Genomic DNA, 14,761 nt, shown 5'->3' on the forward strand with positions numbered 1-14,761 from the left:
TCATGATAGATAAACCTCCTTAAGATAGAGGTTTCTTTTCTTCTATTTCTCGGTTTATTACCAACATCTGGACCAAACCTGTCATGCCATTTCCAGCAAGAAGGGGAAAAATAATTCCCAAATTACCTGCCGTGCTTTTTCACACTGTGACTCCACAGCGCCCTTTAGTTTCTGCAGCTGAGATTGCAACAGCTCCCGGACCCACCCTGGCAGAAAAGGCAAGCTGAAGAACAGTGGGGAGTAGCTCTGCCTGATCCCAAGGGAGTTTACATCTGCATTAGCAGGAGAAACTGCTGATGTTCAAAAATGGACCAGTAACAACTGCACCCCAACAAGGGAAAGGACTGATACACCTGTGGGGCACCCATTCCCCCTTCCAGCTGCTCTCTGCCCCAGCTGATTCCAGACTGTACCCTTTGCTGTGCTTGATCAAGCCCGAGGAAAGCTTGCCACTATCCAGGCCGAGATGTCAGGTGGGGAACAGCTTCCTTTTGCTGAGCATTCGTGATGATACTCACTCGTAAATGAGTTTGGTTGCTGGAGACTCCCAAACTCGGGTACTGTTCTTGTGATGGGACGTCGAGAGGAGGACGGGAACTGACAGAGCTGCAGAGGGATGGGAGATGAGAGTGGGGATGATTGTGACCTTGCTCTTCTCTTTGAGAGCTGCCCTGCTGGAGGACAGCTCAGGGCTCAGTTCCTCTGCCATTACCCCACAGCAAAGTCCAGGTGTAGGAGTACTGTAGCGGACCAGGAAGACGCTTTCCCGATAGTGGCAAAGACAAGGCACTACCAGCACAGCCTGGTGCCGATGTACCCACGCACAGAAAGCTGCTGTCTTTACTTAGGGGACTCCAGAAACAGCTGCTGTTCCAAAGGCGAATGCTCAGGAGCTCTAGGCATGAGCTTGGACAATGTCATATTTTGCAGACTAGCACGGAAAGCAGCATGAGTCAGCTGTATGCCAAGACCCAATCTGTCATTGACAGTCGTAACCGTACAACCTAGCCGGCCTTGTTCAGAATAATGCTCGGGCCAGATGACTGCTTTTCTGTAGAGCTATTTCTTATCATGTAAAAGAGCCAAACAAGATACTATTGCAGAGGCAGGGGAAAGGCCACTGCTGGGCAGAAGAGAATGGTAATGAAAGCTCAAGATTGTGGCAACAGAAGTGAAGGAAGTGTTCAGGCACACACCTACAAGAAATGCCCAATGTACAGCTCAGACAAATGACTTTAATATGGTTTTCCATCTGCCTGCAAAACAAAGCACTAGGTGGCTGCTTCTATCTGCCTTTAATTCTCATATACAAAGAGTCAGCATGTGTGTGTTAACATTGTTCTGCCAGGCCAACTACAAATGGATGAAATTCCCTTTTGCAGTAACGTACTTGATGCTACCGCTGCGGAGCTTTGGGACTGCAGCGATGAAGCTGGTGTTACCCGACAGCTGCTCCCATCAATGTCACAGCTGGGTCAATAGCAATTGCTGCCCGAGGGAACCCCCAAGTCCAGAGGTCAGCAGCAGCCCTGCGTGTTGGCCAGCAGAGAGGGGCCCTGGCAATGGCATTAGCGCAAACATCTTCAGACCTCCAGCATCTACAGATTTCTGAGTAGTCAGGAAAAAAGGTCAGATCTTTTTTTTTTAAAAAAGGGCTCACAGCGACTTGTCCTTTGGTGCCCCCTCCTTTCCTTGCTCACAGGCTTGAGAACAGCATCTTGTCTTCTTGCCTCCCCATTCTACCTCAGGCAGCCATAAGTGGTGACCGGCTTAGTTTGGTCTTTTAAGGGGGATTTATTGGTCTGAGCATCCTTCCAATTCCTGCCACATTTCATTCCTTCTCCTCCCTACAAAATTTCAGCAGCAAAAGCTTGATTCATTTTCTCTGCACTTGTTGGCAAACATCATACTCAAACCCTCTGCTTCTTACCAGTATTCTGATTTTTTAAAATGCATCCAGCTTATTATAAATAAATATGCTCACAAATCAATTACTCCCCAGCAACTGGTACAAAGTAAAAAGCCACAGTGTACTGCAAATAGGAGGGCCCCTCTCTTGGTTTTAGGAAGCCTACAAAATGGTTAAATAATGACTACTTTTAGAAAGTGTACCATTTGCCTGGGGAAATGAAAGAACCCTTGCAGCAAAGTGTGGACAGCAGATCCCCTCCCCCAACTTTGCATGAGCACCAAATCAGCTCACACAGAGCATATGCACACCAGCTGTTGTTTTTATGTCTTTATTCTCTGGAAGAGAAGTTAGTGGAGCTTATGCAAAGCAGGGAAGACAACCCTACTTTGAGCATTGTTTCTTATGCTTCAGGGCTTCGACGACTGATGAATTCCTGGAGCAGAGCTTGCACTTCTCCTCGCTGACTCATCTTGGTTGCCTTGCCCTGAAAGCGGCCTCGCTTCCCAGCTCCTTTGCCTCCCAGCAGCTCTGCCACCCTGCAGTAACAACAGTACAGGCTGAAGGCCACTTACTTGCAGAGAAGAGAGTGACCTGGCATAACCTGGTCTAGTGGAAGGTGCCCCTTGGCAGAAGGGTTGGAAGTAGGTGATCTTTAAGGTCACTTCCAACCCAAACCATTCTATGATTCTATGAATGTGCTCCAGAGAGCAAACAAGGATCCATGCCCTAATTATACTGCTCAGCTGCTTAGTCTGCAACATTAGAATTCTTACTCATTTTAAAGAAACCATAGAACATGTTACCTGGGACCTAAATTCTCAACTGCTTCAACAGGTCCAGCTAGAAGAAAGAGTCCTGCTTCTTTGTCATCTCCCACAGTCAGGAACAGCAGGGTTTCCTGTGGACAGAGAGATGGACCTTGTTCCAGAATAACCAGTGCCTTCTTTGTCTGGGAAGAGGACAGAGACGCTGGCCACAGGACCCATCCAAGCATGCAAACAATTCAGAAGTTTTTGTGCATTACTGAGACAGGGACTCAATTTGAAGAAAGTAAAAGTGAGAGGGGCTTTTGAACCTTTTATGCTCAACCATATATTGGGGGGGACAGAATGGGTACTGGGGTATCCTAAGTTAAAAGGATATGGTTGGCAGTTGCACTAGATCATTGTTGTAGGTTTCTTCCAGCTGAAATAGTCTATTCTATTCTATTCTGTTCTAAAACAGCTGATGAGGTTCCATACAGCTCTTTGAGGGACAGGCTCTTCTACAGTGCTCTGAATTTTCACTGTTGTATTTCCTGACTGTTGAGCTTTCTCCTGCAGACTGAGGCTGCTGGGGACAATAACCTCATGTAACTTTTAAAAGGAAACAGACCTGTACCTTGTGACTATGGTACAAACAGAAGCTGAGCCCTGTCTGTGCTACAGCTTGAATGAAGAAGCCAGTGGTGTCAGGTTAGTCTTCATCAGTGACTCACCTCTGATCCAATCTCATTAGCGATGATATTCATAAATTCAGAGTCACCCTCTTTCCTGTATGAATGGGTAAAAACAACACTTCATAAAGAAGCAAAAATCCCCTCTAGAGTCCAAAACATCAGTCAGAAACCAAAAGCCTGATCAGGCCTGGGGTTTTGGCCTCTTGCTGTGAGGATGCAGATTAGGTCTTTTCTATATATCTAAATAGTCATTGTGCATTCCTGTGGGCATATTAGAAATTACTTAAGTGTTTATCTTTAAGAAGTAGAGCTCCTTAGTTTTATTTGAAAATATCAAGGGCAGAGAGAAATCAGATAGACACAGTTATTTCTTAGCTATAAAACCAGAAGAATTCAGTGACTGAATTACTAACTCATTCCTTTAATTACACAACCTTCCAGCAGGGTGAGACAGTTTAATATTCTATTCACCTTGTTTATATTCTTCCTTGAGAAACAAGCCTGAACAGGTGTCAGAGAGATGCGACTGCCATAAAATGTGTAAGATACCATTTCACCCCTTTCCCTGAATTCCCACATACCTGTGTAACACGAACAGCTGACTTTGAACAGGTTTGCTCTTGAAATCCCGGGCTATCAAAACAGCAATGTCTCTAAGCAGGTTCAAGTTATTCTGAAAGAAAAGCAAATAAATTATACTGCAGATGGAGAAGTCCGTGTGAACACTGAGTTGTGTTCCCAGAGATGGGAGCAGTTTTCATAATATCAACAAAAACTGACATCTACGATTCAATTCCTGGTTATCATGACTAAAGCGCAAGTCTACAGGAAGCAGCCGCCATCTGCTTTTCTCAGCCATCCTCATACCTTCTGAAGCAGTTTCACAGAACTCTGCAGTCTCTTCACAGCCTCTATGTGCTCACCTGGTCCATTTCTGAAAGAAAAAGGAGAATTTGGATCGCCACTCTGGAGGACAAAGAAAGGATTTCTTAAAGGAGCAAAAGCAAGTAACATCATAAAAACCACCGCATAGATGTACCCCAAGTCTTATATGGTATTTGTCAGACGGAATAGTAAAGATGAAGTAATCAAAGTGGAAAGGGTATTACTTGAGCAGTGACGTTAGAGCCTTCTCAGTACTGTGACTTTGTTCGATTGACTTCAGCACTCTGTTTCCTGCCAGGAAAACCAAGTTGGTTTTGTTCTTTTTCCCTTTTTCTGTGCCAAGGAGTTTAATAACCTTAAAAAAAAATCACCCTGGTCAGAAAAGAACTGTACTTTGCTTATACTCACACAGGTGGTCAGTTCCTATTAGACTATGCCTTGTTGTACATATTGGCTCTCTGCCAGTGAAAATAAACCGATTAAAATCAGCCATAAGATCAACATACGCACAAAAAAAGGATGGCAATACAGGGCAATTAATACAATTTGCTAGTCATGGGCTGCACTCTGCAGTGTATCTGGACGTCTCTGCTGGGATACAGACTCCAACAAACGACTGAAAAGACAGAAGCACTTAAAGGCAGCTCTAGAATTTTATCTCCACCTCTCTGCACAGAGGATTTCTCATTCATGACAAACACTCAAAAATATCAGAGCTTTAAGCAGAGGGAACAAACGGCTAGCAACCCAGCAATGCACCGCCAAACTGGCAATATACCATATGCCCTCCGCAGAGGCACTGGCAGTTCAGAAAATATCATCGCTACAGACAAGGGCTGAGTTCTGTTACCAAGAAAGAAAGGAGCCTGACTGGACAAAGGCTGCCGACCTGTGTGAGGCCCTGTTGGGGCTCACCCAGCACAGGGCTTCCCCTTCACCATCAGGACAATTTCCAGCAGACCCTGGATCTCAGGGACTGCTGCTGTGCTAGGTCTGAATGTGCGGAGCGAGGCTCCCAAAGGCAGCTCAGCTGCAGCCCCCCACCTGCAAGTCACTCAGGTTGGACACATGTGTCCCACAGCACATGTTGGAGTCTATGCCTTCGATGTCAACAACTCGCACTGGCCCCGCGTGGTCATCTGGCAAACCACGGCTTCTCACCTAGCAAAAGGAGGACAGTGGCAAACAAGGTGACATTCATGCCACAGTTATTTGGTCCCACAGATATCATCAGTTCTCTCCCCACCACTCACTCTTTCAATTTCAGGGTCATCTGCAGCCAGTTCCCTCACCACCACAGGTACCCTCTCCCGGATTTTCTCATTCACACTCCTCTCCAGGGCCTCTATTTGCTCTGCTGTCATGGAGGGGGTGTCCAGCTCAATGACACTTCGCTGACGGCCCAGCTCCCTGCAGCGATGAAGAACATCCGCTGCTGTAGCTAAGACCAGCTGGAAGGTCCCTCTGTGCAGCCCTAAGTGCCATCCCACTGCTGGGAACGTGACAACTGAAACAAAACATACTTCACTCCTCTCCCTGTTTTTTACAGATCACCACATGCATACGCTTGGAGGAGGACAAGGCAGAGCAAATACTTTGCACAGCTTCTCTCCAGTTCAGTCACCTCTCCCAGGCCCTCTGAGCTTGAGTGAAATGTCCAAGGGCAAACTGCTTTTGATTTATCAATGTTCAGATCCTTGTGGCCCAGCACAGTGGCACAGGCCAAACAAGAAGCCTTTTTCCTGCTCACCATGAAGTTGTCTTGAATCCAAACATATGTTCTGCGATGGCAGTGATGAGATGCTGTCCTGGAAGAGAGGTGCAAGCAACAGCTTCGAGTGCCACCAGACATAGGAAAAAAGATTTTCAGTCAGACTGTATTTTTTCTGCTGACATTCCCCCTGACATTTGCAAATGCCCAGCCACGTGCTCGGTGCTGTGGGGCTTATGCTACTGCTTGGGAGCAAACAGAAGAGTCAGCCATTGCCTCGTGGGCCTTGGGACCCTGAGAGCACCATGGCGCGCTGAAGACTTCGAAGCAGGTTGAACTCTTCCTTCCAAACTTGTTCACGGTGGGTTTGCTTCCAAGCCGAGGAGAGCCCCAGGATGGACTGGGTGTGCGGAGCTGTCAGGCTTCCCCCATCCCTGACCAGGGTGGGGACAAGCTGGGCACTGAGGGCCCCCCCCTCGGCCCCCCACCCGGGGCCCGGGTGAAGCCAGGCGAGGCCGCCCCCGCTGCGCGGTGTTACCGGACGCCCCTCGGTCGGGCCGGGGCACGGACCTGAATGCTGCTGCATGTGGTCGAAGCGGCGGTCCCAGTCCAGCGACAGCAGCACCTCGGCGCCCGGTTCCAGCGCCTCCTGCACGAAGTGGACGGCCTCGGGGCCCCGCCGGGTGACGCGCAGCACCGGCACATCGCCGATGAGGCCGCGGTCGTCCGGCTGCGGACACGAGGGGCGTCAGCGCCGCCGACCCGGCCCCGGCCCCGGCCCCGGCCCCGGCCCCGCGCCCGGCCCCTACCTGCCCGCCGCCCTCGGGGAAGAGGATGGTGTCCTCCAGCACCACCTGGAACCCGCGCACCGGCTCCCCGCCGCCCTCGGGCCGCAGCTCCGCCGGCCGGCACGACACCACCCTGGTGGCGAACTGCGACAGAGGCGGCGGCGCCGTGAGGGCCGGCCCGCGCCTCGCCCGCCCCGCGCCCCGCCCGTCCCGCCGCTACCTGCCGGGCCCAGCTGTCCCGCTGGCACTGGAACACCATGGCGGCGGCGGAGCGGCGGCCGCGACACGGGGCTGGTGGCGGCGACGGTGGCCGGGGATGGACACGGGGGCTGGCGGCCGCCGTGCCGCAGGTGGGCGGGGCCTGCAGGGTGACGCGCGGCGCGCGCTGCCGGTACCGGCGGCGGCGGGGTAGGACGCGGCGGCGGCGCGAGCGGACAGCAGACGGCGGCGGCAGCTCACGTTTATTGCCCCGTGCCCCGCGCGGGTAACCGGCACGGGGAGACCGGACGGCTCCCGCCGCCCTGGGTCGGGGTCCGCTGCGCTCGGCGGGGAACCGGCCGGGGCGGCTCCGCTTCCTCGGAGAGCCCTGCCCGCGCTGCTCGTCGGCGCGTGCTGCCGGCGCACCGGGAAGCCTTCTGCGGCCGCGGCGTCCCCGGGGGGCCTGGGCTTCAGAGGTCGTCCTGCGGGAGGGAGGAGCGAGGTGCCAGGGAAGGGGGCAGCCCCCGGCCGCAGCGGCCGGTACCGGCCGGGCAGCCCCCGGCAGCCCTGGGGAGCGTGTCCCCGGCGGGCCCCGGGACGGGCTGCCCGAGGAGAGCAGCTGGAGCGGCTGCCGGCGTCCCAGAGTGAGCGGAGGGCCAGAGGCTCGGCTCGGCGCGGTGCGGTGGGGGCGGCTGCAGCGTGTAGCAGCGCCTGGGGGAAGCAGCTCGCAGGCAATACTTACATCCAGGTCGTCCATGGCCGGGGGGGGACCTTTGTCCGTCACCTTTTCCAGGAGCTGGATGGGAAAAAAACAGCTGTGGGAACTCCCGAATCCCTAGCTCCACCCCCATCCCAAGCACCCACCCCACAAGCACCCCGGGACACCGAGGCTTGCAGCCTGGCTCACCTCTGCATACTGTTCCACCATGGCCCTCTCCACCTCCTCGTCCCCTTCCCAGTCTCGCCAGTTGTCAAAGTCCACGGAGAGCCAGGCTGGCTGTGGGCAGAGAGAGCATCGCCTGAGGGAGGGAGCAGCATGGAGGGGACCGGGCAGCCCTGTCCTCACGGCCCAGGCATTGCTCTGTGGGGTGAGCGCAGACTGCTCCTGCTCAGGCGAGGGGACTGGACAGGCTGGGGCAGGGCAGGAAGGGGAGTGTGTCCCTTCATCTGCGGGTGCTGGTCCTGACTCCGCCTGTGTCGAGGGAAAGGGGTGCTGCGTCCTTCCTGGACGGCAGAGATCCATGGACTGGCAGTGACCATGAGGTTGGGGTCTTTGGGAGCTCTGTGTTGGGATGCCCGCATGGGGCCCTCGGTGTCTGTCCTAGGGGCAGGTTGGTCCCCAGGACCCATGAGGTGCTGTGTGGGGACAGCACGTGCTAAGGCTGGTCCTGGCTGCCAGGGGCCACACACACCTTGATGTTCTCCTTGGTGATACGGGGCCAGGCCACTTTCTCCTTCCACTTCCTCATAAAACATGTAATGGAGCGGTCGGAGCGCTTCTCCCGTGAGTCCTGCCAAGAGATTGGGGGTGCCACATCTCAGCGTCTGCCAGAATCCTCTCTGTAATCCACTGCAGACACACACAGGATTAAAGCTCAGCCACGTTCAGGCTGTGGGGGACACAGAACCACAGAGACAGGTTGTTTCTGGCCCCAGGTAGCACTGCAAGTGCCCGGCCCAGGGTCAGGGCTCAGAGGCTTGTGCTGACCCCACTCAGGCTGTTGGGAAAGGGGCAGGATTCAATGCTAAGCGGCGTTGCTCAAGACTGCACAGGCTGGATTTAATTCTGAGCCTGATGCAGGCTGTCAGAGAACAGTTTGCTGGGCGGAAGCCTCACCTTGGAGTTGACCCTGGCATACAGGTTGATCTCGTTGTAGAACTCCACACCATCTGCATTTTTGCAACTGCCAAAACACCGTAACAGCCTGGTTTAGGAGAGGGCTGAGGCCACGCGTGCCCCATCCCCCAGACCACCCCCAGTTCAGGGCCACGTCCCTGGTCGGCAGGGCAGTGGCAGCTCACCTGAACACCAGCCGCTGGTCCTCAATGATGACCTTAACATCCGTGCTGTCCTCGACACAGAACTCCAGGTAGACGTACCGTGGGCGGTCGTACCACAGTGTCTTTGCCGGTTGCCTTGGGAAAGAGCAGACCAGCAGGTTTTTCCGCGGTGCCCAGCAGCACTCCACAGGGACCGCGCGAGACACGGGGTGGGAATTGGGGCAAGGAAGGTGCCCCAAACATGTACCCTGCCTGGGCCGAGCTCCAGGGCTGACAGCGAGAGCGAGGTGGGTGCAGGGCCCGGGCGGTGGGCACGCAGCTCTCCCCTCTCACCCTCCAGACGGCCCCTCGCCTCGGCAGCCAGGGAGGCCCGGCAGGCCGTTCTGCCCTCGCTCTCCACTGCCATTGCTGGAGGGTCCCGGCCGGGGCCCCGCGGCGCTGGGCCCTGCCCGGTGCTGCCTCAGGCTCCGGGACCTGGGCGGGTGCCCAAGACCCTGACCGGACACTGCCCCGGGGACCGGGCGCCGCCCGTCCCGTCCCGTCCCGTCCCGTCCGGCCCGACCGCGCTCACCTCGCCATGGCGGTGCCGGCCCCGCCCCGCGCTATTTCGGGCCGGGGGCGCGGCTGTCGGCGGGGCCGGGAGCGGGGGCCGGGAGCGGGGATCGGCCGGGCCGGACCTGGCGCGGCGCGGCCACCTCGCGGCCCGGTCGCCGGCCCAGCGCCGCCCCGCGGTGGGCGCGCCCCGCGCCGGGCCACGCGCCCCGGGACCCCCGCGACTCCCGGGACCCCCGGCCCCGCCGCAGCCGTCCCGCCAGGCCGCCGGGGGGCGCGCTGGCGCCGCTCAGGCCTCGCCCCGCTTCCGCCCCGCCCTCGCCAGGCCCCACCCCGCGCCGCGTCGCGGCAGCAAGATGGCGGCGGCGGCGTCGCGGCGCCGGTAGCGGCAGCCATGGAGGCAGAGGGCGGCCCGCTGGGCCCGGGGGAGCGCTGGGCGCCGGTGGGCGCCGTGTCGGCGGCGACGGAGGAGGACGAAGAGGAGGAGGAGGAGGCGGCGGCGGCGGCGGGCGGGTCGCCGCAGTCGGTGCCGCGGCTGCGGGCCGAGCGGCGCCGCCTGCACGGCGCGCTGCTGGCGCTGGCCTCGCACTTCGCCCAGGTGCAGTTCCGGCTGCGGCAGGTGGCGCGGGCCGGGCCGGCCGAGCAGCAGCGCCTGCTCCGCGACCTGGAGGACTTCGCCTTCCGCGGCTGCCCTGCGCCGCTGGCCCACGGCCTCGGCGACGCCCCGGTGAGTGCGCCCGCCGTGACCCCCTGCCGGGGCGGGGGGGCGCGGGCCGTGCCGAGCCGACTCTGCGGCCCCGGTGCCGGCAGAGCGACGGCTTTTGCCGGGGCGAGGAGAATACGGCCTCCTCTCGGGCGGCGGCGCCGGGCGGTTTTCTGTTCCGCGCCGCCCACCCCGGGGTCGGTACCTGCGTCCGGCGTGCTGGAGCCCGTTGGCGGCGACCGTGCCGCTGTTCGCGGCGGGGACGTGCGGAGGGGGAGCTCGGTGGCCGAGGCGAGCGGCGGCTGCTGCGGCCACCTAATGCCGTGCCATCCAGAGGGACCGCACGCTCCGCTGCGGGTTACAGCCAGCTCCGGGGAGAGACCAGGCCGGCAGGTTTGCATGAAGCTCAGTCACGGGAGCGTGTGGGTCCCTGACAGCTTGGAGCCGGCTGGCGTGGACGTGCGTTAAAGCCCTGCTTTGGGTGTCACTGCTCCACTCCCAGGCACGGCGGTGACTCAGAGGATCTTTGATACGTACACGTTATTTGGCGACTTGCAACAGTGCTTCTGGATCCCAGCCTTGTGAGACGGGGCTTGGGCGTGGGAGGTCTGGAGAGGCTTTTCCTTTGTAAGATGAGGTGGTGCGGCTGGTACCTCTCCTTGATGTTCAGGCACATCTTTCTCTCAGACTGGCAGGCAGTGTTCACTGGTTAAGTGTATGAACTGAGGGAAACACTCCTCATACTGTGATCCTGTTCTCTGGGGTTTGGCTATGACAATAAATCTTCAATTTTATTTACTGGTAACTTTTTTTCAGAGCGAGCGAGAGAAGCAGGAGCAAATTGAGGTCCAGAAGGAGAAGCAGAGAGAGCTGATCCTGCAGCTCAAGACACAGCTGGATGACCTGGAGACGTTTGCTTACCAAGAGGGCAGCTATGATTCTCTGCCACAGTCTGTGGTTATGGAAAGACAACGGGTAAGGCTCGCAAAGTCCTTCTGCCTGTACTTCTTAGCATTTGTGAGCCTCTTACCGACGGTCGGAGTTGGTCAGTTCTTAATTCTCACCAGTGGCTGTAGTAGAGTATCAGTAGTTCATCTGCATGTGTAAACCTGTCGTCTTTTGCAGTTTTCTATGTGCAGCAAAGGTGGCCTGTCTGCAAGGCAATGAGTGGGTAAAGGAGTATTTTGAAGCTCATGGGCAGCAGCGCCACATGGTGAGATCATGCTACTAACTTGTGTTTTGCAGATGATTATAAATGAGTTGATAAAGAAGCTGGACATGGACTTGAGTGAAGATATTGCAACGCTCTCTCCAGAGGAATTGCGACAGCGTGTGGATGCTGCCATAGCACAGATTGTTAATCCAGCCAGGGTGAAGGAGCAGCTGGTGGAGCAACTTAAGACACAGATAAGGGACCTCGAAATGTTCATCAACTTCATTCAGGGTCAGTGCTGAGTTTTTAGATGAGCAGATTGAATTGCTTTGTAATTTCCTTGCAGAAGTCATGAGGAGGGAGGTCACAGATGTCAGAGAATGCAGGAAGAGTTTCTGGGTCACAGGGAGGTACAGATCTCTTTGAACTGATGGTGGGGAGAACGAGAGACTGACAAAAACGGTGCAGAGAGGTCTAAGGAATATTGACCTTAATACTTGGGATACACAGCTTAAATGCACAAGTGTGAAATAATAGTGTGACATGAAATTCTTGTTCTAGATGAAGTTGGAAGCTCTGGTAAGGCGGAAGACGGACACTGTGAATGTGCAGGCAGAAAAGATGGCGGTGGCTCCTACAAACCAAATACACGGCCTTCTGGAAATAGAGGTGCGCACTGCTTGGCTCAGAGCTTCCGCACTGCTCTTGCTGTCTCTTACTTGAGGTTCAGCAAGCGTGAACCAGCATCCAGTCATGCTAGGCTGCTTTGCTTTTTTCCTGGCAGTTGGTTTCTGTGCTTTCCTGCTCCCACTGACAGAAGGCCTGTGTCCACTTACCTCCATGGGTTTGTTAGAGTAGTCACAGAACCTGAATGTGCGGCCTAGAGGGTGGGATTGGTCCTCAGCAGAGATCAGGAGTAGAAGGGACTTCTGATACTTAGTGCAAAATGCAGACAGACTGAGCAGCCTTGTCTTGTACACGCTGTTGGTCTTGGACTGTAATTAATGCTCTTTGAGTTCTTAGCTCCGCAAGCAGGTACAGTGAGCTGGATGGATCCAGTGTTCTTTATAATTTGAGACTTACCTACTTACCACATGAATTTATTGGAGCTAGAATAATAAACTAGAGAAAATACTACAAGGCCTTTACCTCTTGTAATCTGAGGCATCTGCTGCTAGTCAGAGATAGAATACTGGCCCAGATGGACTTTGGGTCTTACTCTTGCAAATTGAATTTAGTAATGGCATCAGGAGTAAGCAGTGTATGTTAGCCTGCTGAGACAAGATGCTTCTTGAAATTAGGCAATGATCTGCTTCAGCAAAGGTTTTGGTATCTCCTAATTACCCATGTGATGTCATCGTGTCTAGAGAATGATCTTTCCTCGCTATGTATACGCCCACTAGGAAAGCTGTTGTAGGATTTCTTCTTTGTAAGATGACCTGATTGTTGAGAACAGGCCATGCAAATGTTTGCTTTTCTGGTTGGCTTCAGTGCTTTGAAACTAGAAAAAGTAGCATCAGTCGTGGTGACAAAAGCTCCTGAGAAGGAGGAGAGTCCTTGGCAGAGGGCGAGCAGACATTTGCTCTCCCTTTGTGCGTATGGAAGAGCAGAGCTGTTGATTCCGTAATGAGAGTATTTTTCTCTTTTCTAACCTGATCAGTGAACCCAGAAGATGCCAGAAAGATGCGAGAAACGGGCCTGCACCTCATGCGTCGCATGCTTGCTGTGCTACAAATATTTGCTGTGAGTCAGTTTGGTTGTGCTACTGGTCAGATTCCTCGCACCCTCTGGCAGAAGGACCAAGCCAACAAGGACTATTCCCCCTTAATTAAGAAACTGGAGTTGTCAGTAGAGCGGGTGAGGCAGCTAGCTGTGAAACACCAGCAGGAGGACCACATTACCAGTTCCTCTGATCTGCAGGACATTCCCTTAGGAGGCAGAGATGAGCTGACTCTAGCTGTGCGGAAGGAGTTGACCATTGCTTTGCGAGACCTGATGGCTCACGGGCTCTATGCCTCCTCTCAAGGAATGAGCCTGGTATTGGCACCCATCGCGTGCTTGATTCCTGCGTTCACCTCGTCGCCACAGACCATGCACCCCTGGGAGCTCTTTGTGAAGTATTACAACACTAAGAACGGACAAGCGTTTGTGGAATCCCCGGCTCGCAAGCTCTCCCAGTCCTTTGCCTTGCCTGTGACAGGAGGAGTGGCCATTACCCCCAAACAGAGCCTGCTGACAGCGATTCACACTGTCCTCACGGAGCACGACCCCTTCAAGCGCAGTGCAGACTCTGAACTGAAAGCTCTGGTGTGTATGGCGCTAAACGAGCAGCGCCTGGTCTCCTGGGTAAATCTGATCTGCAAATCTGGAGCTCTGGTACAGTCCCACTACCAGCCGTGGAGCTACATGGCAAACACGGGCTTTGAGAGCGCGCTGAACATTCTCAGTCGCCTGAGCAACTTGAAATTCAACCTCCCAGTTGACCTGGCTGTCCGGCAGCTGAAAAACATCAAAGATGCTTTTTGATGTATTTTTATTGTAGATCATCCATTTTCCACAAGTAGGCAGCTGTTGGGCTCAAGAAGCCTGGCTTTTTTAAGACCAAGTTTAGCTCTTTGAAATTGATATTTGCTTTTAGGGAAATCTTACGGTGTCTTGATGCTGGAAATCTGTGTCTTACAAGGCTGCCACTGCAAAGCTGCTGGAGGTTGTGCGCTCTACAGCACCTCACCCTGCCCCTTTTATGCAGCTCTGAAGAGCAAAACTGCTTTGCTGGTGAGCAGATGCCGGTGAGCATTCAGTGTGTAGGGCTGGCTGCCCCGAGTGTGGTAGAGGCCTGGCCATGGAGCCTGCAGGTGGGGGAAAGCCCCTTCAAAGGTGCAGCTTAGCTCCTGTGCTGCGTCCGCATGGTTATTTCTCAAAGTTTGTGCTCTAAACGATGCCCCTACGAGACACCTCTCACGGGAAGAGCGAGGCAGGCTGGCAGGTGTTTAGTTGCCTCGGGGATCACCCAGCCGTGAGCGACTTGCCCTCCCCAGTGTGAACGTATGAGAAAACTGGGGCAGATGTGCTGGGCCACGGATGCGGGGGGCTGCAACCCCCTGGTGGCTCCCCAGTCCACAGAAGCGGCCGTGTTCTTCCAAGCTGCCGGGTGAGGGGCTGGCACCCACGGTGTTGTCCAGCAGTCCCTGAGCTCCTTTTTTGAAGCTTTTGTGCAACGGTCAGCGCACCGGTGGCCCGGTGTTTTATAGGGGAGGCATTAAATGGCTTTAGCAAGTGTTTGTGTGTGGAGAACCCACCTGCAGTGACTGTGTCTTAATTTGCGTTCGCTACTAGCCTTTGTGCTGCGGCTGCGCTAGCTGGCTTGGTTTGTAATATTTATAATCGGAGTTTAAATGATCCGCGGTTCCTGCTGGAATG

At 55.0% G+C, this 14,761-nt stretch overlaps 2 protein-coding genes across 4 annotated transcripts; one reads left to right on the plus strand and one right to left on the minus strand.

The window, feature by feature from the left end:
• Positions 1–1,215: 1,215 nt before the first annotated feature.
• On the minus strand, positions 1,216–10,019 carry LOC142034826 (alanyl-tRNA editing protein Aarsd1-like). 3 transcript variants are annotated; one of them, XM_075036635.1, is made up of 17 exons: positions 9,505–10,019; positions 8,955–9,068; positions 8,770–8,836; positions 8,345–8,443; positions 7,840–7,929; positions 7,675–7,728; positions 6,756–6,878; positions 6,517–6,676; positions 5,986–6,043; positions 5,489–5,645; positions 5,280–5,396; positions 4,460–4,590; positions 4,218–4,284; positions 3,932–4,023; positions 3,390–3,444; positions 2,716–2,810; positions 1,216–2,448 (listed from the first exon to the last, which is right to left on the minus strand). In XM_075036635.1, exons 1-17 carry the CDS (start codon positions 9,879–9,881, stop codon positions 2,313–2,315), a joined length of 1,992 nt encoding a protein of 663 aa, XP_074892736.1. In that variant the 5' UTR covers positions 9,882–10,019; the 3' UTR covers positions 1,216–2,312. The 3 variants fall into 3 exon arrangements, with proteins under 3 accessions (XP_074892736.1, XP_074892734.1, XP_074892735.1); XM_075036633.1 differs by lacking the exons at positions 8,770–8,836; positions 8,955–9,068; positions 9,505–10,019 and adding an exon at positions 6,955–7,414 and having other exon boundaries at positions 8,345–8,412; XM_075036634.1 differs by lacking the exons at positions 1,216–2,448; positions 2,716–2,810; positions 3,390–3,444; ... (6 more) ...; positions 6,517–6,676; positions 6,756–6,878 and adding an exon at positions 7,179–7,414.
• Positions 9,880–13,867, plus strand: RUNDC1 (RUN domain containing 1). Its single transcript, XM_075036973.1, has 5 exons — positions 9,880–10,647; positions 11,005–11,163; positions 11,434–11,632; positions 11,903–12,010; positions 13,002–13,867. The coding sequence occupies exons 1-5, from the start codon at positions 9,880–9,882 to the stop codon at positions 13,865–13,867; spliced, it is 2,100 nt and encodes a 699-aa protein (XP_074893074.1).
• The last annotated feature ends 894 nt before the right edge of the window (positions 13,868–14,761 follow it).

Source organism: Buteo buteo, chromosome 9 (genome assembly GCF_964188355.1).
Source record: "Buteo buteo chromosome 9, bButBut1.hap1.1, whole genome shotgun sequence".
NCBI lineage: Eukaryota > Metazoa > Chordata > Aves > Accipitriformes > Accipitridae > Buteo > Buteo buteo.